The 24928-nt window shown below is 31.3% G+C and overlaps 1 protein-coding gene across 1 annotated transcript; it reads right to left on the bottom strand.

The window, feature by feature from the left end:
* Positions 1 to 899: 899 nt before the first annotated feature.
* Positions 900 to 18248, bottom strand: LOC132722239 (variant-silencing SET domain-containing protein-like). The gene is made up of 17 exons (XM_060706695.1): positions 18215 to 18248; positions 16552 to 16674; positions 16014 to 16139; positions 15227 to 15349; positions 14268 to 14390; positions 13488 to 13610; positions 12999 to 13121; positions 12473 to 12595; positions 10025 to 10147; positions 9372 to 9488; positions 9084 to 9206; positions 8272 to 8388; positions 5286 to 5351; positions 4419 to 4484; positions 2662 to 2727; positions 1587 to 1652; positions 900 to 970 (listed from the first exon to the last, which is right to left on the bottom strand). The coding sequence occupies exons 1-17, from the start codon at positions 18246 to 18248 to the stop codon at positions 900 to 902; spliced, it is 1713 nt and encodes a 570-aa protein (XP_060562678.1).
* Positions 18249 to 24928: the final 6680 nt, after the last annotated feature.

Here is a 24928-nt window from a genome sequence, read left to right as displayed (position 1 = left end):
GTGCGATCTTGACCTGTGACCCCTTTACCAAAAAATCAATAGGAGTCATCTGCCTGTCATGAGCAATCGTCAAACCAAGTTTGAAGTTTCTAGGCCTAGGGGTTCCTAAAATATTGATCGGAAACAGTTTTTACCTTCAAGGTCAATTTTATCTTGACCTGTGACCTCTTGACCCCAAGATCAATATTGGTCATCTGCTGATCATGAACAATCATCATACCAAGTTTGAAGTTCCTAAGCCTATGCTTTAGTTATCACTCGGAAACAGTTTTTACCTCCAATGTCAATGTGACCTTGACCTTTGACCCCTTGACCGAAAATCAATCGGGGTCATCTACTGGTCATGAACAATCATCATACCAAGTTTGAAGTTCCTAGGAAGTTATTACTCGGAAACAATTGTTCTACGGACCGACGGACAAACAGACAGACAAATGCAAAGCAATATACCCCCAATACCTTGAAGGGGGCATACTTATCAACAAAAAATAACTTTTACAGATAGTAGCATTTAATTTTTGCGACAGGAACTTACTTTCTCTTTCAATATCTACCTCTTCGGAACCCATTTCAAGCTGTTGTTCAGTGCCGGATGCGTCTTTAATATAGAAACAAAGAAATTAAAACATTTTAGGCTTTTAAATATCGTTGTACATTATAAAAGGGACACATAGTAAAATAATGTTTACTTCTAAGTTAAAGACAGAAAGAAATACTTCAAGTCCTTTGAAAACGGCTCCTAATACAACTTATAAACGACGTTCATTTGTGACAATTTTAGCATGCTTTGAGTTTCGTTGTCTGCCTCAAAATTTGAATGTTCTTGTTTCTTATCGACAAAGCCTTCTTCTAGACAAAACTTCTAACACACATAAATTTACTATGAATAGTGAAAGGTGCTACTCTGTCAGATAGCACGAGTTTGGACAAAATAAATAGTATGCAGCAAATCTCTTTGTCTTTTCCGGTCCTAGATCAGAAATATAAAACATTTGTTATAGAATTGTCCTAAAACAATACTGACATTCCTTTTTTTATTATCCCATGAATATTATTATTATCAAAGGACACAACAAAACTGATTGTTCTTGCTGTGCTGCTTTAACAGCCCACCTTATGGTAAAAGAATCGCAACCCCATTTTATTTCTAAGTGGGATGCCACTAAATAAATTCGAATAAATGGATTATTTTCATCTCTTTGCTTCGACAGGGGACTGCAATGTCGCCTCAATATATTTAACTGAAGTAAAAAATAGAAGATAGCAAACTATAACCAAAATAGTTTTTTGACCGCCGGGTTTCTTTCTTTATTAATGAGTTCTTAAGTATAATAAGACCCGAAAATTATCCCTTTATGTATAATGCTGTTTCCCATCACAATACTCTACACGTGGTAGTTTTTATATATAATATAGTTACAGAATTACCAGATATGTGTATTGTTTTTTCAGACAGGAAGTTTCACTGCTTTACAACATATCTGAAATTTTATATCTCAAATAAAATACTACTGTGAAGATTACCGAGATGAATATTGATTTAATATCCATTCACGTTTATCTTAACCCTTATGTCTCATTCTTACCTTCTTCATCAGATACATTCTTCTCCTGGCCCATTTCGAGTAAAAATTTAGAAAAATCAGACTGGTCTGTAATTTAAAGTAAATGTCATTTTTAAATATATTTCTACAATGTACTATTTTCTCAGATAAACGTTAAGATATACAAGAGCAAACAACTGACAATTGTAACACAGCCTTGTTAAATATCATAATAAATGAAATGATATCACTAAAGATCCTTTCAAACAATTGAAAATATAAGTAAATTCCTTAATAATATCCTATAAACAAATACTCAATCAAATATTGTTTCATGATATATTCGTAATTCATAGATGTGAATAAGTGAATAAAATAACGACTTGCACAAGCGAGAAGTATGCAATAAATGCCATATGCAGATTATCTTGTAGGGGCCCGAGCAAGTTTCAACGTTTGGTTTACATTATATCAAAACTTAAAATTGATTATGTCAGTTAAAAATGATTGAACCAAAAAGTGAATCGACTAATGGATACAAAAAGTTATATTCTGATCCAAATATATAAATTTACACAGTCATGGAAAGTGGGTGCTTGTTTTTGTTTATGCTGCTTAAAAACTAGAGAAGTAAAGTTTTCAATAATTTGAAAATTAGTCAATTGTCACTACAGATACACATCGTTCTTTATCGTTTTCTCGTGTTACGTTTGATGTGTAACTTTACACGTCTAAGTGTGATGATTTCGTTTCAAAAGTTAAGATATTTTTTCAATTGCAAATCTAGATGATTGCACCTATGACATGAAAGCCTGCACTTTCGGGTTTCTTTCTTTGTTAATGGGCTTTTAAGTATAATTAAACCCGAAAATATATCCTTTGCATAAACTGCTGCTTCCCATCAATAACTCTACAATTGGTATTGTTAATATATGATAAAGCTACAGTTTTAATAGATACATTTGTATGTGTATTGCTTTTCAGGCAGGAAGTTTTACCGCTTTACAAGATATCTGAAATTTTATGTCTCAAATAAACACTACTGTGAAGTTTTTCGGGATAGTTATTAATTTCATATCCATTCGGGTTTATTCTTACCCTTTTGTCTCATTCTTACCTTCTTCATCAGAAATATTCTCCTCCTGGCCCCTTTTAAGTATATATTTTAAAAAATCAGATGAGTCTGTAATTTAAAGTAAATATTATTTTCAATATATTGATACAATGTACTATTTTCTCAGATAAACGTTAAGATAAACATGAGCAAACATCAAACAGTTGTAACACAACTTACTCAAATATAATGATAAATGACATGATATCACATTAAAGAGCCTTTCAAACAATTAAAATATAAGTAAATTTCTTAATAATATCAAATTAACAAATATACAATCAAATATTGTTTCAAGATATAATTCATACATGTGAATAAAGTATAGACCGGAACAAGCGGGAATAATTCAATAAATGACATAATTATACAGATTACCTTGTAGGGGCCGATCAAGTTACTAAATTTGGTTTACACTTTATCAAAACCTTAAAGTCAGAATGAATGAATCAGATAAAATTGATTTAATCAATAAATGAATGCATGGTGCTTTGATTCTGAATAAGAGAAAATAAGAATCCCTAAACAAAGCCCAACACTACAAAATTGAAAATGTTGCAGACTTGGCTTGATTAAGCCTTTTCAAGAATGGTACTTTCAAGTGCAAACGACCGTACACGCCCTCTAGCACTGGCTTAAGTTGTATTCAACATTTAAAATGGATTTGTAAGATTTGGAATTTAGAAACATCCGCAGATGTGTACCTATGGCAGTTATTATGTTACCTTCAATGTGACACGTAAGACCCATTCCATGAAAAGCTGCATATGGTCCCCAAGTTAATAAATGCGTTTGCCATAAACGTGAAACAATGGGAGGAACTATATAAAATTTAGAATTTTAAAAGGGGATCAGAGGTAAAAAAAATCCTGCATATCACAGAATACGCCAAAAGACACATTTAAAAAGCACGCAACATATCCTAAGGATGAATCAACAGTTTTCAATTGAGGAAAACTTGAACCACCTGGCAAGAAAAAAAACAAATGGAATAAACTAAAATACCAATAGCACAACAAAAATGACGTGCTGAACTATAGATAAGGATCGGAAATAACATCCCTGATTGAATGTACGAGGCGACTTTTTACAGCCTCAACACGCAATAACAACGCTGATGATGCGATCAAATAGAGAAAATAAGAACTATAAGTACGCTCAACTAATTCAATCAAAAGGTTAATGTATGATGTTGTAACGAATGGATCGAAAACGATTGACTGAACCCAGTATACAAATAGCCACGATCATGGAGAGTGAAGGATTGTGAAAATTTATGCTGCTGAAAAACTAAAGAAGATCTTTCAATAACCTTATAATCAACCATTCGTCACAGTACATACACACTTTTCTTTATCGTTTTCTCATGTTCTGTTTGGTGTGTCAATTTCCCGCGTCTATGTGTAATGATTTCGTATAAAAAGTTATGATATTTACTCAATTTCAAATCTAGATTATTGCACTTGTGAAGTGATAGTCTGCGCTTTCGGCTTTATTTCTTGGTAAAAGAGGACCCGAAATAATTCCTTTATATAGACTGCTGTTCTTCATCAAAATACTCTACACGTGGTATTATTTACATATCATATCTTTACAATGTTACCAGATATGTGTATTGTTTTTCAGGCAGGAAGTTTCACTGCTTTACAAATTATCTGAAATTTTATGTGTCAAATAAATTACTACTGTGAAGTTAATCGAGATTAATATTGATTTCATATTCATTCGCGTTCGTTCTAACACTTTTGTCTCATTCTTACCTTCTTCTTCAGATACATTCTCTTTCTGGATCATTTTAAGAAAATATTTAGAATAACCATATGCATCTGTAATGTAAAATAAAAATTATTTTGCAATATATTGCTATAATGTAATATTTTCTCAGGAAAACGTAAAGATAAGCATGAGCAATCATCTAACAATAGTAACACAGCTTAATCAAATATAATGATAATGACATGATATCACTAAAGAGCCTTTCAAACATTTAAAAATAATTCTTAACACTATATCAAAACTTAAAAGAAATTGATTAAATCAGATAAAAATAATTGAATCAAAAAGTGAATCGAGTAATGAATGGATGAAAACAAAATAATTCTGAACCCAATATATAAATTACCACAGTCATTTAGAACGGGTGCTTAAAAATTGGAGAAGTAGATATTTCAATAATTTGAAAATCAACCATTCGTCACAAGAGATACACATTGTTCTTTGTCGTTTTTGTGTTCTATTTGATGTGCAACTATCCCACGTCTCAGTGTAATTATTTCGTATCAAAAAAGTCAGATATGCTTTCAGTTGTAAATCTAGATGATTGCACTTGTGAAGTGAAGTCTGCCCTTTCGGATTAATGACCATTTAAGTATAATTAGACCCGAAAATAATTTCTTTATGTAAAATGCTGTTTCCCATCAAAATACTCAACACATTGTTTTGTTTATAAATGATATAGTTACAGTGTTACCAGATATGTGTATTGTTTTTCAGGCAGGAAATTTACCTGCTTTACAAGATATCTAAAATTTTATATCTCAAATAAAATACTACTGTGGAGTTTACCGAGATGAATATTGATTTCATATCCATTTGCGCTTGTTCTAACCATTTTGTATCATTCTTACCTTCTTCACCAGATATATTCTCCTCCTGGTCCATTTTGAAAAATGTTTCAGAACAATCAGACGCTTCTGTAATTTAAAGTAAATACAATTTTTCAATTTATTGCTACAATGTTATATTTTCTCAGATAAACGCAAAGATAAACATGAGCAAACATCTAACATTTGTAACATAATTTGATTTATTTAAATGATGAATGACATCCTATCACTTAAGAGCCTTTCAATCAATTGAAAATATAAGTAACTTTCTTAATAATATCCAATTAACAAATTCTCAATAAAATATTTTTCAAGCTATAATTCATAATTGTGAATACAGTATAGACCGGAACAAGCGGGAATTATTCAAAAATGACATAATTATACAAATTATCTTGTAGGGGGTGATCAAGTTTCAACATTTAAATACACTTGATCAAAACCTTAAAGTCAGAATGAATGAATCAGATAGAATTGATTGAATCAATAAGTGAATGCATGATGCTTTGATTCTGAAATAGAGAAAATAAGAAATCTAAACAAAGCCCAACATGACTGAATTGAAAATTTTGCAGGCTCGGTTTGATTACGCCTGTTTAATAATGGTACTGTCAAGTGCAAACGACCGTCCACGTCCTCTAGCACCGGCTAAAGTTGCATTCATCATTCAAAATTTAGAATTTAGAAACATCCACAAATGTGTTCAAATGGCGGTTATTATGGAACCTTAAATAAGACACGTTTGAACCTTTCCATTAAAAGCGGCATATAGTACCCGAGTAAATAAATGCATTTCCCCCAAACGGGAAAACAATGGGGTAAATAAAAATAAAATAGTATTCTAAAAGGAAATCAGAGGTTAAAAATCCTGCTTATCACAGATAATACGTCAAAAGACACATTTAAAAAGCGGGCAACATATCCTAAGGGTGATTAAACAGTTTTCTAGTGAGAAATGCTGGACCCACCGAACAAGAAAATAGCCGAATGGAATGAACTAAAATACCAAAAGCACAACAATAATGTCGTGTTGAACGACCTACTAGAATCGAAAATATAACATCCCTGATTGAATGTACGGGGCGACTTTTTACAAAATTCGCACTGCAAAAACAACGATGATGAGGCGATAAAATAGAGAAAATAAGAATCGTTAAAGTAAGCTCAACACGATTCAATCAAAAGGTGAATGCATGATGCCCCGAAAATAACTCCTTTATGAAAACTTCTGATTCCCATCAAAACACTCTACACGTGGCATTGTTTACGTATGATATAGTTACAGTGTTACCAGATATGTGTATTGTTTTTTCAGGCAGGAAGTTTCACTGCTTTACAACATGTCTGAAATTTTATGTCTCAAATAAAATACTTCTGTGAAGCTTATCAAGATGAATATTGATTTCCCAATATATAAATTAACACAGTCATTTAGAACGGGTGATTTTGTAAAATTATGCTGCTTAAAAACTGGCGAAGTGGATATTTCAATAATTTGAAAATCAACCATTCGTCATCGTTTTTTTTTTTTTTTTCGTTTTCTCATTTTCTGTTTGTTGTGTAACTTTCCAACATGTAAGTGTAATTATTTCGTATCAAAAATGTAAGGTATGTTTTGAATTGCAAATTTAGGTAGTTGCACTTGTAAAGTGAAGTCTGCCCTTCGGGTTTCTTTCTTTATTAATGGGCTTTTAGTGTAATAAGACCCAAAAATCATCACATTATGTATAATACTGTTTCCCATCAAAAAACTCTACAATACTCTACACGTGGTATTGTTTATATATAATATAGTAGTTACTAAATTCCTTGATAATATCCTATTAACAACTATTCAATCAAATATTGTTTCAAGATATACTCGTAATTAAAATAACGACCGGAACAAGCGAGTAGAATGCAATAAATGCCGAATACAGATTATCTTGTTGGGGCCGAGCAAGTTACAACATTTGGTTTAAATTATATAAAAACTTGAAGGAAATTGATTTAATCAGTGCAAAATGACTAATTCGAAAAGTGAATCGACTAACGAATGGATAAAAAAGATTCTGAACCAAACATATAATTAAACACAGTCATTTAGAGTGGGTGCTTGTGTAACTTTATGCTGCTTAAAAACTGGGGAAGTAAATATTTCAATAATTTAAGAATCAGTCAATTGTCACAAGAGATACACATCGTTTATCGTTTGCTCGTGTTCTGATTGGTGTGTAACTATCCCACGTCTAAGTGTGATGATTTCGTTTCAAAAGTAACGATATTTTTTTCAATTGCAAATCTAAATGATTGCGCCTGTGAAATGAAAGCCTACACTTTTGGGTTTCTTTTTTTTTTTTTTTGTTAATGGGTTTTTAAGTATAATAAGTCCCGAAAATAATTCGTTTATGTAAACTGCTGTTTCCCATCAATAACTCTACACGTGGTTTTGTTTACATATGATAAAGCTACAGTGTTACTAGATATGTATTTTGTTTTTCAGGCAGGATGTTTCACTGCTTTACAACATATCTGAAATTTTATGTCTCAAATAAAAGTTCACAACGTAAAAATGAACAAATGGCAATAACTCCACAATTAGGCAAGGCAGAGTTTAGATTATTTAGTACTGCACTTTTATTTAATAAGATCTATCTTCATACAAAGTTTCATGTTGATATCTCTTATAGTTTTAGAGTTATGTCTCAGACAAAGTTCAAAGTGTAAAAATGAAGAAAATGCAATAACTCCAAAATATGGAAAGACAGAGTTATAGTTTTCTAGCATTTTCTAGCATTGCACTTTGACATAATGAGATCATTCTACCTACAAGGTTTCATGTTGGTATCTCTTATAGTTTTAGAGTTATGTCTCAGAAAAAGTTCAAAGTGTAAAAATGAACAAAAGGCAAAAATTCAAAAACTAGACCAGTCAAAGTTACGGTTATTGTTTTTGTTTTATTTTCTTTCATGAAATAAAGAATTGTGTTACGTTTAAATATAACGTTTTAATAAATATCGATACTTACTATCGAGGACTAATTCCTTTGTATTTGCAGAACTTAAGCAATGCGAAGTGCCAAGGTCAGAAGATTGTAGGCAATCTTTTTCATCAGTCGCATTTTCATCTCCGTGTAACTTTTCATCTATAAATATAACAAATGATGTTCTAGTCATATGATTCCTTAAAAACAGTCGTGGATGACATAATGAATTAACAAAATATAATACCTTTACATTGTTTCTTCGTTTGTGACGTGAAATATAAGATTAATGTCAACTTGAGTGAGGTAAAAATGGCATAATGCTACTACAAAATTTTAATATGAACCGACAAATATTTTTTCAGAAATCACTTTTAAACTTCAAATGAAATATATATTGTAAATAAATATTAACCTTGGCGGAAAATTAAGGAATCGGATAGATTTAGGCAATAAACATTCAATTAATAATGTATTTCCCAATCAAGAATTTCCAGACCAAAAAATCGTTGTTTTTTTGTTACTGGCAATTGTAAATGACATAATGAGTTAAGGCATTTTAAAATAACATTTTTGTCTTCATTTTGTATCGTGACTTATACTTGCAAACGTTCGAGAGTAGGCAAAAATGGTATGATGCAACGATGGAAAATTATATGAACCGAAAGAAGATTTGTTTTGTTCAAACAATAATTACCAGGCCAAAAGGTCGTGTTGGTTTTCTTTTTTTGCAATATTTGATGAACGTAATTTAAATAATACGTTTCTGACCACAAGAAACTGATTTAAACAAACAATATTGAAATATCTTATGTTCATTTTGATATCTTTATCTCTTAATAAATAATAAAAGCTACCATCGGGGTCTGGTTCCGTTGTCTTTTTAGAACTTGGCAAATCCGATATGCCAACGTTAGAGGATTGTACGCTTTCTCTTTCTGAAGTCATATTGAGATTTTCTTCTTCGTGTTGGTTATCATCTGTCAAAATTATCAGAGATGTTATAGTCATATTATGATTCCTTACTTGTAATTGGAAATAAATTAACGAAGATGAAAATGTATAAGTTGTTTTTATTTTCTATCATGAAATAAAAATAGTGTGTTATGTTTAAATATATTTTTCTAATTAATAATGATACTTACTATCGGGGACTTGTTCCTTTGTATTTTTCGAACTTGACCAGTCCGAAGTGCCATGGTTAGAAGAGTGTAAGCAATCCTTTTCATCAGCCGCATTTTCATCTCCGTGTAACTTTTCATCTGTGAATATAACAAAAATTGTTCTAGTCATATGATTTCTTACAAGCAGTTGTTGATGATTTAATGAATTAAAAACATTCAAGTAACAGTTTTCCTTCATTTTGTGAATAAAAGATTAATGTAAACTTTTGGGAGGTAAAAATGGCATAATGCTACATGAAACGAAAATAAAAACAGTTTACTTTTCAGATATCACTTTGAACGTCAAATGAAAGATATATTGTAAATAAATATTAACCTAGGCGGCAACTTGAGAAATCAGAAAGAAATTAGACACTTTACATTTGTTAAATATAGCATTGGTAAAACAAGAATTTCAAGACAAAACATGATTGAGTTTTTCGTACTTTTTGTAATAAAGTGCTCTTTAATATCTTAATATACATAATTTAAATGATCACATTCTTACCACTAGAGACTGATTCACACACTTAATCACACAAATATTATCTTGTGTTATTTTACGTTCATTTTTATGATATATAATTCTTTAATTAAAAAAACGAATACATCTTTTAATAAATAATAACACTTACTATTGGGGACAGGTTCTTTTGTATTTTTAGGACTTGACGAGGATAACTTTACATTTTGTGAAGATTGTAAGTGATTTTCCTCAGAAATCTTATTCAGTTTTTCCTCTCCGTATATGTTTTCATCTTAAAATAATATATATGATATATTACGATATAACCTTCAAACATCATGTGAAAAATAGTCTGAAAATGAATATTAACCTTGGCAACTAACCCTAACCCTAACCCTAGAAATCAGAAAAAATAAGACAGTTAACATTCGTATAATATTGTATAGCCAAATCAGAATGTTCAGACAAAAAATTGTGTTTTTTGTTCTTTTAGTAATATATATATATCTTTAATAAACACAAGAAACGCCGCAATATGACGAAATTCAGACGACCAAGTTTTGATGTTACAACAATCAAAAGATCAAAGTGCACTGAGATAATTGAGTAAAAGCTTAAAATTCTATTGAAAGCAAATGCCCTTAACCTTGCTCCAAGATATCTAAGTGGCAATCCAAAGCTACCACAAAATTAGTTTGGTGTCAAATGGTCAGAGCGCTCGCAAAGTATTATGTGAAAACTGATTAAATTAACTTTGACCAATGACACCTAGGAAGCAATCCAAAGCTACCTCTTGATATAAGCTACCCATACATCAAGTTTGGTGTCAATAGGCCAAAGGAAACTCAAGTTATTGAACGGAAACTGAATTTCTATTTTTAGTAACAATGACCTTGACCTTGACCACTGAAACTAGGATAACAATCCCAAGCTGCCTTTCATACATAAGTTTGGTGTCAATAGGCCAAAGCAAACTCAAGTTATTGAGCAGAAACTGAATTTCTTTTTTAGGAACAGTGACATTGATCTTGATCAGAGACAAAGGGGTAGCAATATTAAGCTGCCTCTTGATATAAGCTACGTACACAATAAATTTGGTGTCAATAGGCAAAAGCAAACTCAAGTTATTGAGCGGAAACATAATTTCTATTTGTAGAAACTGTGACCTTAACTTTAATCTCAGATACCTGGATAGAGATCTCAAGCTGCCTCCTGATATAAGCTACCAATATAGCAATTTTGGTGTCAATAGGCCCAAGCAAACTGCAGTTTTAGAGCGGAAACTGAATTTTAATTTTTAGTCACAGCGACATTGACCTTGATTACAGACACATGGGTAGATTATATCGAGAGGCAGCTTGATATAAGTAACGTACACAATAAGTTTGGTGTCAATAGGCCAAAGCAAACTCAAGATATTGAGCGAAAACATAATTTCTATTTTTAGTAAAAGTGACCTTGATCACAGACAAATGGGTAGTGATCCAAATCTGCCTTTCGATATAAGCTACCCATACACCAAATTGTTTGTCCATAGGCTAAAGACATCTCAAGTTATTGAGTGGAAACATAATTTCTATTTTTAGTAACAGTGACCTTAACCTTCATCACAGATACCTGGGTAGAGATCCCAATCTCCATCCCAACATAAAAAGTTTGGTGTCAATAGGTCAAAGCAAACTCAAATCATTGAGCGGAAATTGAAAATTTATTTTAAGTAAAAGTGACCTTGACCTTGCTCACAGCCTCCTGGATAGCAACCTAAGCTGCTCTTGATATATGCTATCCATACAACAAATTTGGTGTCAAAAGGCTAAAGCAAGCTCAAGTTATTGAGCGGAAAATGAATTTCTACTTTTAGAAACACTGGCCTTGATCACAGAAACCTGGGGAGCAATCCCAAGCTGTCTCTTGAATCAAGCTATCTATACACCAAGTTTGGTCTCAAAAGGCCAAAGCAAACACAGGTTTTTGTGCGGAACCAAAACGTTGACGGACGCCCGCCCGCCCAACAGCCCGCCTTTTACCCCCTCCCCCATTTTTGTTGTCTCAAATGGTGCAAAATGCATTTTTTAGGCCCCAAACACTTGTTTTTGTTTATAGAAATGTTGTTTAAAAAGTGACCGTTTTTCGGCGCCGCGACCTATCAAAAAGATACATCAGGGGGTTGCCAGAAGGGGGATGAACCCCTTATGTTTTGGGGTCTTCAAAGGGGCGGCAGAGTCTCTGATCGCCAAGAAAATTTTTGACTTGTGAGAGGCTAAAAATGAGCCCAGGTCGATCAAAAGGTAGCTAGCAACCAACGCTGAAAAGCCTTTGACTTTATCTCAATCTATTTAGAAGTTGCAGCACTTTGAAATCAATTTTAGTGGAAAAAAAAACAACTCAAAATAATTAGTGATGTCCCCTCGTTGCCATGGTAACAGGACATTTAAGACTGAGCATGTTGTTACAACAGCAATGGTCCAGTCATTTTTTGTGCTAAGATTGATAGTACTGAAGAAGTTTTTATAGTTTAATATCATTTTGAGCTTATAACGGGAGACTTTGCAATGAAAACAGTCATTTTTCTACAAAATGATTATGCAGTAATAGGAAAATATAAAATGATACTTACCATCGGGGTCTGGTGCCTTTGTACCTTTAGAAATTTGCAGGTCCGAAATGCCAACGTTGGAAGATTGTAAGCGTTCTTTTTCTGAAGTCGCATTTATATTTTCTTCTCCGTGTTGGTTTTCATCTGTCAAAAGTATCAATGATATTGAATTACATTGAATTGGAACATAATGACATAATGAAGTAGAGAATGTTAAAGTAACAGTTATTTATTCATTTTTATCGTGAAATGAAAATACAAAACATATGAAATGCAAAAGTGGCATGATTCAACACTTCCAACTCATTATTAACAAAAAATATATACATTGATATACTTATAATACCTTGAAAATAAAGCAAAACGGACAGAAAAAAGGAAATGAATAGTATTATTGTGGCCAACTTGAGAAATTAAAAAAATATAAGACAGTTCACATTCGTAGGATGTTTTGTTGCCCAAGCCTGAATTATCAGGCAATGAATTTTGTGTTACTTTTCATTCATTCTGCAAAAAAATAACTTTTGAAATAAATAATGATACTTACTATCAGGGACTAGTTCCTTTGTATTTTCTAAACTTGACAGTTCCGAGGTGTCAGGGTTAGAATATAGTGAGCGTTCCTTTTCAGAAGTCGCATTTAGATTTTTGTCTCCGTGTAAGTTTTCATCTGCAAACATAATAAATGAGATTCTAGCCATATGATGATTTTTACAAGCAATTCTAATTGGCAAATTATATTCAAAAACATTAAAGTAACATTCTTTCTTGATTTTGTGACGTGAAACATAAGATTGATGTAAACGCTTGAGAGGTAAAAATAGCATGATGCAAGTAAACACGTTTCATATGAAACAAAAAAAATACATAATTCATTTTTCAGATATCACTTCAGTCAAATGTAAAAAATAAAATGATAAAATGAATATTAATCTTGTCGGCAACATTAGAAATCAGAAATATATTTTGTGTTTTTAGTACTATTTTGCAATAAATTACTCTTAAATGAACATATCTTAAATGATCAGTAACTTACCAACAGAGACCGATTCATTAGTATTCTTAGAACTTGACAAGTCCAAAGTGCCAATGTTGGATAATTGTAAGCGTGCTCTTTCAGAAGTCTCATTTAGACTTTTTTTTCCGTTTATGTTTTCATCTGTAAAAGGTATCAATGATATTCTAAACATATGATAAATCTTTGACAGCAATAAGAGATGACATATCAAATTGGATTTAACTCAATACAGGACTGGAGCAGTACCTTTTTTACGCGATTATTACAATTTTTCACTTTACTATCATACATGAATCGGTGTGAAAAGATGAATTTAACCGTTTAAAGTTCATTCCGTAGGTGAAAAGGCGAAATTTAAGCATTTAGACATTCAAACGTCGTGTCCGGTATGTACCGGAATACGGTATTAAGTGTGGTGCTCCAATCCTTTTTTTAAGTCTCACTCTATTAGATGTAACAAAATGTGAAAGTAACATTTTGTTCTTTATTTTGTATAGTAAAATATAAATGCAAATTATTGAAATGCAAAATTGGAATGATGATAACATAAATGTTATGTACAGACAAAAGAAATATTAATTAATTTCATTTATTACATTTAAATACAAAACAAAAGAACGAAAAAAGTAAGGAAAAGAAAAGTAATATTAGGACCAACCTGAGAAAGTATTTAACTTTAAGACAGTTCACATTCGTATGATATTTCTTTACCAGAACAAGAAATTCAAGAAAAAATATCGTGAGTAATCTTTCGTTTATTTTGCAAAGTATAGCTCTAATATAAATAACGATACTTACCATCGGGGACAGATTTGTTTGTATTTTTAGAACCTGACGAGTCTGAGGTTCTTAAATTGGAAGCTTGTAAGCGTTCTTTTTCGGAAGTCTCGTTTAGATTTCCCTCTCCTTCTAAATTTTTATCTGTAAGCAAAAAATATGATTTTCAACCAGTAATTGTAAATGGCATAATGTATTAACAGAATGTTTATTAAAAAGAGACACATTTGCTTCACTTTGTTTCGTGAAATATAAATGCAAACTTTAAATTTGCATGATGCAAAGATTAATGTTTTATATGAACATAAAAAGCATATATTAATGTCCATATATAACTTTTGCATGTCAAGTGAATAATTATCTACAAAGAACATTAACCTTTGCGGCAACAAAAGAAATAAAAAACGATATGAGACAGTCAACATACGTATATTATCACAGACCCGGGCCGATTTTGCGACTCCGTAAAAATGGTATTGCACGGCCGTGCATATATTTTGACGTGACGTCAATAGCGTTATACAAACATAGTGCAAAGACGCGCTAAATATAAGCGTTATACTAAAGAAGCCAAAGAAATTTGACTCTTTATTCACTTTAAACAGTCTTTATTTTGGGTTTGTGATAAATAGAATTAAAATTCGTGTAAGTGCATTACTGAATTTATTGAACTCGTTGAATAAAATAATATTATGCTCGCCAGAGGCTCGCATAATATAATTTTATTCAACTCGTACAATAAATTCAGTATTGAACTTAAACTCAGTCAATATCCTCTATATATTTTTCTACCCAAACTAGAATTTCATTACAGAAAAGAGCGTGTGTTTGTTCTCTTTTGCAAGATATGACTGTTAATAAACAGAACTAAAATGTTCAGTTCATCTTTCTAACAACCAAATACTGATTCACACAAATTATCTCGTTTTCCTTTCCGTTCATTTTGCAATTTATAACTCTTTATAAGTAATTATACTTACCATTAGTGACTGGTTCTTTTGTAATTTTAGAACTTGGCAAGTCTGAATTGCCCAAGTTGGAAGATTGTAAGCGTTCTTTTTCAGCAGTCGCATTTATATTTTCCACTCCGTGTAGGTTTTCATCTGTAAGATGCATTAATGATATTTAGGTCATATAATTATATCTTATTTGCAATTGGAAATGACATAATATATACAAAGAATGTTTAAGAAGCATCTATTTTTTATTTTGTATCGTGGTATATCAATGCAATTTGTTTTTGTATGCAAATGTGGCATGATGCAACTATAAAAGTTTTATGTAAACCAAAGGAATATACATTGATTGTCTAACATTACTTTTAAATATTAAGCAAAAGAAGTAAAAAAATTAGAATTAGAAATAGAAATAAGAAATAGTAATATTTTGGCCAACATAAAAACTGATTAGATAGATAAAAGGCAATTCACATTCGTATGATATTTCTTCGCCAAAACCAGACGAAATATCGTGTGTAATCTTTCGTTCATTTGCAATGCGAGGGGTGTTCAAATATTAATGCAACTGAGCAAATATCTCGCGTTTAACCATGCTTTGCACGCACTATGTACATAGATGGTTGTGAAATCTCTTAATTAATAAAATACATGTGTAAGTTAGTTAAATGTAGCTTTGACAATAGCTCAATTAATGCTATCTACTCGTGTACACTAAATCAAAAATTGCTGGAAAAAGGTCTCCTTTCATTGACCAAATACGGTCCCATACCAAGCAATGTATTGCTCTTAAATGAATAATTGTGTTTACCATCAGTGACTGGTTCTTTTGTTATATTAGAACTTGTCATGTCCGAAATGCCAAAGTTAGAAGGATATAACCGTTCTTTTTTGGAAGTCGCAATCATTATATTTTCATCTTCGTGTAGGTTTTCATCTGTAAAAGTATTAATGATATTCAATTCATATGATTTTATCTTGCTTGCAATTGGCAATAACATAATGAATGAAGATAACGTTACAGTAGCTTTGATTCTTCATTTTGTATCGTGAAATATAAATGCATATTAAGTGCAACTAAATGTAAAAGTGGCATGATGCAACGAAAACAGTTTTCTGTGAAGCAAAGAAATATACCTTGATTGTCTTATATTACTTTTTAATGTGAAGAAAAACAAGAAATACATAGTTATTAAAAGGAATAGAAGTGATTGGACCAACCTAAAAAATAAAAAGACATAGAAAGTTCAAATTCGTATGATATTTCTTCGCCAAAACCAGACAAAATATAGTGAGTTGTCCTTCGTAAATTTTCAATATATATCTCTTGAATACATAATGATATTTACCATCGCGGACTGGTAGCTTTGTATTCTTAAAACTTGACAAGTCCGAAGTGCCAAGGTTGGAAGATTGTAAGTGATCTTTTGCAGATGTCGCATTTAGATTTTCCTGTCCGCGTATATTTTCATCTGTAAAAAGATATGATATTTTAGTCATTAGATAATTTCTTACTTACAATTGTAAATGAAATGAAAAAGAGAAAAACATATATAAAAGCAACTTTGTTTGTTCATTTTGCGACTTGAAATAAAAATGCAAGCTTTGGTGAGGCAAAAATGACATGATGCAACAATAAAAGTTTTACATGAACCGAATAAAATGATACTTTACTTTTCAGATATAACTTTTAAACGTCAAATGGTATAAATATCTGAAAATGAATACTAACGAGAGAATAATGGAAAAGTCTGCTGCTCAACAACAACAAAAGATAGGGAATAAAAAGAAATACTATCAATGTAATTAAGTGCACAAAGGAGGGGAAATAATGAAAATAGCTTTACCTGACATATATAGTTGCATTCACTTCTCTTTAAGTAAAAAAGAGTAATGAAATATAAACTCTTCCCTAAGTCATTTAAACGCATTTTATTATGTATTTTAATATATAAATGTCTTCAAATTAGAGGGAAATGGTGGTCTACGCCTACTATATCGTGGACCTGGACCTGGGGGACAGAAGCTCCAATAAGGTCTTCCTGCGATGACACGCACTGTAGGCCATGCCAGGTGCACTCAAGACCCTGGAATTCCCGGTTGCGGTCAGGAGTCAGGAGTACCCCCCGATATCACGATGAGTCCTATGTAAATATGAATTGATTTCATATTTTATTTTGAAATATCAATCTTAAAAGGGAAATACTAAGAAACAGAAAAGGTGTATTTAGACCAACTTGAGACATTATAAAAAAAGACAGTTCACATTTGTATGATGTTTCTTTGCCAAAACCTGAACTTCCAAATTGTAAATGATATAATGAATTAAAAGAACTTTAAAATAACATTTTTTGTTAATCTTGTATCGTGAAATATAAATGCAAACGTTTAAAAAGCAAACCTGGCATGCTGCAACAATAACAAGAACCGAATGAACCGGGTGATGCTCCCCGAGCAGGTTTTGTACACAGAAAAGTATAAGAAATATTAACAAAGGACAATAACTCCAAAATTAGGCAAGGCAGAGTTATGGTACTTTGCACTGCACTTTCTATTCAATGAGATCTATCTAACTATACAATTTCATGTTGATATCTCTTATAGTTTTAGAGTTATGTCCCGGGTACCCTGATTGAATGTACGGAGCGACTTTTTACAAAATTCGCACGGCACAAACAACGCTGATTATGCGATAAAATAGAGAAAATAAGAAGCATTAAAGTAAGCTCAACACGACTCAATCAAAAGGTGAATGCATGATGCCCCGAAAATAATTCCTTCATGAAAACTTCTGATTCCCATCGAAACACTCTACACGTGGCATTATTTCTGTATGATATAGTTACAGTTTTACCAGATATGTGTATTGTTTTTTCAGACAGGAAGTTTCACTGCTTAACAACATATCTAAAATTTTATGTCTCAAATAAAATACTTCTGTGAAGTTTATCGAGATGAAAATTGATTTCATATATGTTCACGTTTATTTTAACCCTTTTGTCTCATTCTTACCTTCTTCATCACAAACATTCTCCAATTGGCCCATTTTAAGACAATATTTAGAATAATCAGATGCGTCTGTAATTTAAAGTAAATATTATTCTTCAATATATTGCTTCAATGTACTATTTTCTCAGATAAACGTTAAGATAAACATGAACAAACATCTAACAATTGTAACACAGCTTAATAAAATATAATGAAAAATGAGATGGTATCACTAAAGAGCCTCTCAAACAATTGAAAATATAAGTAAATTCCTTAATAATATCCAATTAACAATTCTTTTATAAAATAATGTTTCAAGATATAATGCAAAAATGTGAATAAAATAACGACCAGAACAACGAGAATTATGCAATAAATGCCATATTCAGATTATCTTGTAGGGGCCCGAGCAAGTTACAACATTTGGTTTACACTATATCAAAACTTAAAGGAAATTGATTAAATCAGATAAAAATGATTGAATCAAAAAGTGAATCGAGTAATTAATGATGACTCAAAAAAGTTAAATTATGAACCCAATATATAATTTAACACAGTCATTTAAAACGGGTGCTTGTGTAAAATTATGCTGCTTAAAAACTGGAGAAGTGGATATTTTAATAATTTGAAAATCAACCATTCGTCACAAGAGATACACATCGTCTTTTTTTCGTTTTCTCATTTTCTGTTTGGTGTGTAACTTTCCATTATGTAAGTGTAATTATTTCGTATCAAAAATGTAAGATATGTTTTGAATTGCAAATTTAGATGATTGCAATTGTAAAGTGAAGTCTGCCCATCGGGTTTCTTTCTTTATTAATGGGCTAATAGTGTAATAAGACCAAAAAATCATCACATTATGTATAATACTGTTTCCCATCAAAAAAACTCTACAATACTCTACACGTGGTATTGTTTAAACATATAATATAGTTACAGTGTTACCAGATATGTGTATTGTTTTTTCAGGCAGGAAGTTTCACTGCTTTACAAGGTATCTGAAATTTTATGTCTCAAATAAAATACTTCTGTGAATTTGTTCGGGATACTTATGCATTTTATATCCATTCACGTTTATTTTAACCCTATTGTCTCATTCTTAAATTCTTCATCAGATACATTCTCCTCCTGGCCCATTTTGAGAAAATATTTAGAATATGCAGATGCGTCTGTAATTTGAAGTAAATATTTTACTTAAATATATTGCTACAATATACTATTTACTCAGATAAACGTTAAGATAAACGTGAGCAAAAAACTGACAATTGTAACACAGCTTAATCAAATATTATAGTAAACGACATGATATGAATAAATAGCCTTTCAAACAATTGAAAATATCATTAAATTCCTTGATAATATCCGATTAACAAATATTCAATCAAATATTGTTTCAAGATATACTCATAATTAAAATAACTACCGGAACAAGCAGGTAATATGCAATAAATGCTATATACATATTATCTTGTAGGGGCCGAGCAAATTACAACATTTGGTTTAAATCATATTAAAACTTAAAGGAAATTGATTAAATCAGTTAAAAATGACTGAATCGAAAAGTGAATCGAGTAACTAATGGAAATAAAAAAAAGAACCAAATATATAAATATAACAGTCATTTAGAGTGGGTGCTTGTGTAAGTTTATGCTGCTTAAAAACTGGAGAAGTAAATAAATATTTCAATAATTTAAAAATCAGTAAATTATCACAAGAGATACACGTCGTTTTTATCGCTTGCTCGTGTTCTGTTTGTTGTGTAACTATCCCACGTCTAAATGTGATGATTTCGTTTCAAAAATTACGATATTTTTTCAATTGCAAACCTATGAAATGAAAGCCTACATTTTCGGGTTTCTTTTTTTGGTTAATGGGCTTTAAGTATAATAAGTCCTGAAAATAATTCGTTTATGTAACTGCTGTTTCCCATAAATAACTCTACACGTTGTGTTGTTTACATATGATAAAGCTACAGTGTTACTAGATTTGTGTATTGTTTTTCAGGTAGGAAGTTTTACTGTTTTACAAGAAATCTGAAATCTTATGTCTCAAATAAAAGTTCACAATGTAAAAATGAGTAAATGACAATAACTCCACAATTAGGCAAGGCAGAATTTAGATTTTTTAGTACTGCACTTCTATTTAATAAGATATATCTTCATACAAAGTTCCATTATACTCTTAAAGTTATATTCTCAACATGTTCAAGTGTAAATGAGAAATGCAATATCAATAGAAAACAGATATGTTTTCTACATGCATTACAATGAGATCTATCTACTAAAAAATTTCATGTTTATTCTTAAAGTATGTCTCAAAAAAATCAAGGTAAAATGAAAAAGGCAATAATTCAAAAACTAGACCAGGCAAAGTTACAGTTCTTGTGCACTGCATACCTTCTCAATGAGATATAACTACCTACAAAGTTTCATGTTGATACCTCTATTTTTCCAAGGTATGTCCCGGGTAAGAGTATCGGACGGACAGTCGGACGGACTGACGGACGGACAAATCGGTGCCTTTATGCTGACCCTTCCTGCTTCGTGTTGGTTTTCATCTGTCAAAGGTATCAAAGATGTTATACCCATATGATGATTCTGTACTTGTAATTTGAAGTAACTTAATGATGAATAGAATGTTAAAGTTTTTGTTTTATTTTTCTTTCATGAAATAAAAATTTTGTGTTACGTTTAGATATAACTTTTTAATAAATATCGATACTTACTATCGAAGACTAGTTCTTTTGTATTTTGTGGACTTGAGCAATGCGAAGTGCCAAGGTCAGAAGATTGTAGGCAATCTTTTTCATCATTCGCATTTTCATCTCCGTGTAACTTTTCATCTGTAAATATATAGCAAATGATGTTCTAGTCATATGATTCTTTACAAACAGTCGTGGATGATATAATGAATTAACAAAATATATTATCGTAACATTGTTTCTTCATTTTGTAACGTGAAATATAAGATTAAAGTTAACTTGAGTGAGGTAAAAATGGCATAATGCTACTATAAAATTTTAATATGAACCGACAAAAAAGAGAGTTTAATTTTCAGATATCACTTTTAAACTTCAAATGAAATATCTATTGTAAATAAATATTTACCTTGGCGGCAAATTAAGGAATCAGATAGATTTTAGGCAATTAATATTCAATTAATATTGTATTTCCCAATCAGAATTTCCAGACCAAAAAAAATAGTTGTGTTTTTTTGTTACTGGCAATTGTAAATGACATAATGTGTTAAGGCATTTTAAAATAACATTTTTGTCTTCATTTTATATCGTGACATATATTTGCAAACGTTCGAGAGGAGGCAAATTGGTATGATGAAGCGATGAAAAAATTATATGAACCGAAAGAAGACATCCTTTTTTTCAGGTATGACTTTAAAACGTCAAGTTGGTTGCAACTTGAGAAAAGATAGAAACATATTAGACAGTTAACATTCGTTTATTTAGATTGTTTTGTTCAAACAAGAATTACCAGGCCAAAAGGTCGTGTTAGTTTTCTTTTTTTGCAATATATAACTATTTGATGATCATAATTTAAATGATAAGTTTCTGACCACCAGAAACTGATTTAAACAAACAATATGGCAATATCTTATGTTCATTCTTATATCTATATCTCTTAATAAATAATGAAAGTTACCATCGGGGTCTGGTTCCGTTGTCTTTTCAGAACTTGGCAAGTCCGATATGCCAACGTAAGAGGATTGTACGCTCTCTCTTTCTGAAGTCATATTGTGAGTTCCTTCTTCGTGTTGGTTATCATCTGTCAAAAGTATCAGATAATGTTATAGTCATATTATGATTCCTTACATGCAATTGGAAATAAATTAACGAAGATGAAAATGTTAAAGTTGTTTTTATTTTCAATCATGAAATAAAATAGTGTGTTACGTTTAAATATTCTTTTCTTATTAATAATGATACTTACTATCGGGGACTTGTTCCTTTGTATTTTTCGAACTTGGCCAGTCTGAAGAGCCATGGTTATAAGAGTGTATGCAATCGTTTTCATCAGTCGCATTTTCATCTCCGTGTAACTTTTCATCTGTGAATATAACAAATAATTTTCTTGTAATATGATTTCTTACAAGCAGTTGTTGATGATTTAATGCATTAAAACATTCAAGTAACATTTTTCCTTCATTTTGTGAATAAAAGAGTAATGTAAACTTTTGGGAGGTAAAAATGGTCTAATGCTATATGAAACGAAAATAAAAACAGATTACTTTTCGGATATCACATTGAACGTCAATTGAAAGATATATTGTTAATAAATATTAACATAGGCGGTTATGGTGGCATATTTCTGCTACCAGATAACCATATAACTTACTAGTTAATTAACTAGTTAGGTATCAGGTTAACTAGTTACGTTACTAGTTAACCTCTTAATTAACTATTTAGGTATCAGGTTATCTTGTGGCAGAAATATGCCACCATAGGCGGCAACTTGAGAAATCTGAAAGAAATTAGACACTTTACATTTGTTCAATATTGCATTGGTAGAACAAGAATTTCAAGACAAAAAGATTGAGTTTTTCGTTCTTTTTGTAATAAAGTGCTCTTTAATATCTTAATATACATAATTTAAATGATCATTCTTACCACAAGAGACTGATTCACACGCTAAATCAATTGTAATTGACATAATGAATAAATGCATTTTTGTCTTCATTTTGTATCGTGACATATACTTGCAAACGTTCGATAGGTAAAAGTGGCAAAAGTGGCGTGATGCAACGATAAAAAAAATATATGAACCGAAAGAAGACATACGTTTATTTTCAGGTATGACTTTAAAACGTCAAGTTGGTAGCAACTTGAGAAAAGAGAGAAACATATTAGACAGTTAACATTCGTTTATTTACATTTTTTTTCAAACAAAAATCACCAGACAAAAAAGATCGTGTTAGTTTTCTTTTCTTGCAGATATCACTTTGAACATCAAATGAAAGATATATTATAAATAACTATTAACCTAGGCGGCAACTTCAGAAATATGAAAGAAATTAGACATTTTATATTTGTTCAATATTGCATTGGTCGAACAAGAATTTAAGACAAAAAAGATTGAGTTTTTCGTTCTTTTTGTAATAAAGTGCTCTTTAATATCTTAATATACATAATTTAAATGATCACATTCTTACCACTAGAGACTGATTCACACACTTAATCACACAAATATTATCTTGTGTTATCTTACGTTCATTTTTATAATATATAATTCTTTAATTAAAAAAAACTAAATACATCTTTTAATAAATAATTACACTTACTATTGGGGACAGGTTCTTTTGTATTTTTAGAACTTGATGAGGATGACTTTACATTTTTTGAAGATTGTAAGCGATTTTTCTCAGACAACTCATTCAGTTTTTCCTCTCCGTATATGTTTTCATCTGAAAATAATATATATGATATGTTACGATATAACCTTCAAACATCATGTGAAAAAAAGTCTGAAAATGAATATTAACCTGGGCAACTAACCCTAACCCTAACCCTAGAAATCAGAAAAATTAAGACAGTTAACATTCGTATAAATAAATATAGTATTGCCAAAACCAGAATGTTCAGGAAAAAATCGCGGTTTTTGTTTTTTTTTGTACTTCAGAATCGAAATAGAAATATCGAGATAAACAAATATTTCAAATATAAATAAGGAAGGAAGAAAATCGGGACTTTCAAACTTTCATCGAGATAACGAAATTTCGAGGAAAACGATGTCGAAATAACGATAGTTGACTGTATATATTTCTTTAACCCATTACTTCATATACACGCCTTTTAACGCCTTTTTCACCCCCCCCCTTTTTTTCGTTGTCTCAAATGATGAAAAATGCCTTATTTAAGCCCAAACACTTGTTTTTGTTTGAGAAATGTTGTTTAAAAACGTGACCTCTTTTTCAACGCGGCCCCCCAACAAAAAGATACATCAGGGGGTTGCCAGAAGGGTTAGGGATGTGCCCCCTTCTGTTTGGGGGGTTTTGAAGGGGGGCGGAGTCCCCCTCTTCTCCAAGAAAATTTTGGACTTGTGAGAGGCTGTAAATGACCCCAGATTGATCATAAGGTAACATGTAACCAACGTTGAAAAGCATTTGACTCTATCTCAATCTATTGAGAAGTTGCAGCACTTTGAAATCAATTTTGATGGAAAAAAATAGTGATTTTTTGGCAATTTTGAGATGTCCCCTCGTTGCCATGGTAACAGAAAATTTAAGCCTGATCATGTTGTTGCAAGGGCAATGGTCAAGTCAACATTTGTGCCAAGTTTGATTAGTGTTGAAGCAGTTTTTATAGTATTATATCAATTTGAACTTGTAAGGGGAGACTTTTCAATGAAAACAGCCATTTTTCACAAAATGCTCATGAAGTAATGGGCTAATAAACACAAGAAACGCCGAAATATGATGAAAACCAGATGACCAAGTTTTGCTGTTAAAGTAATCAACAGATCAATGTGCACTGAAAAAAGTGGAAAAAACAACTCAAAATAATAAGTGATGTCCCCTCGTTTCCACGGTAACAGGACATTTAAGACTGAGCATGTTGTTACAACAGCAATTGTCCAGTCAATTTTTTGTGCTAAGATTGATAGGACTGAAGAAGTTTTTATAGTTTGATATCAATTTGAGCTTGTGACGGGAGACTTTTCAATGAAAACAGTCATTTTGCTACAAAATGATAATGCAGTAATGGGAAAATATAAAAATGATACATAC

This window comes from Ruditapes philippinarum, unplaced genomic scaffold, assembly GCF_026571515.1.
Source record: "Ruditapes philippinarum isolate M1 unplaced genomic scaffold, ASM2657151v2 ctg1399_1_1_1_1, whole genome shotgun sequence".
In the NCBI taxonomy this organism is placed as follows: domain Eukaryota; kingdom Metazoa; phylum Mollusca; class Bivalvia; order Venerida; family Veneridae; genus Ruditapes; species Ruditapes philippinarum.
This window is presented reverse-complemented; position numbering and strand designations above follow the sequence as displayed.

Bases quoted from the DNA above. Each gene is read 5' to 3' on its own strand.
- LOC132722239 (XM_060706695.1), bottom strand. From the start codon at position 18,248: ATGGGCCAATTGGAGAATGTTTGTGATGAAGAAG. The intron at 9,207-9,371 runs GTAAGTATCATT...TAATTTTGACAG, and splicing joins AAAGGAACAAGTCCCCGATA to ATGATAACCAACACGAAGAA. The intron at 4,485-5,285 runs GTAAGAATGATA...TTTACATTACAG, and splicing joins GAATATATCTGGTGAAGAAG to ATGCATATGGTTATTCTAAA.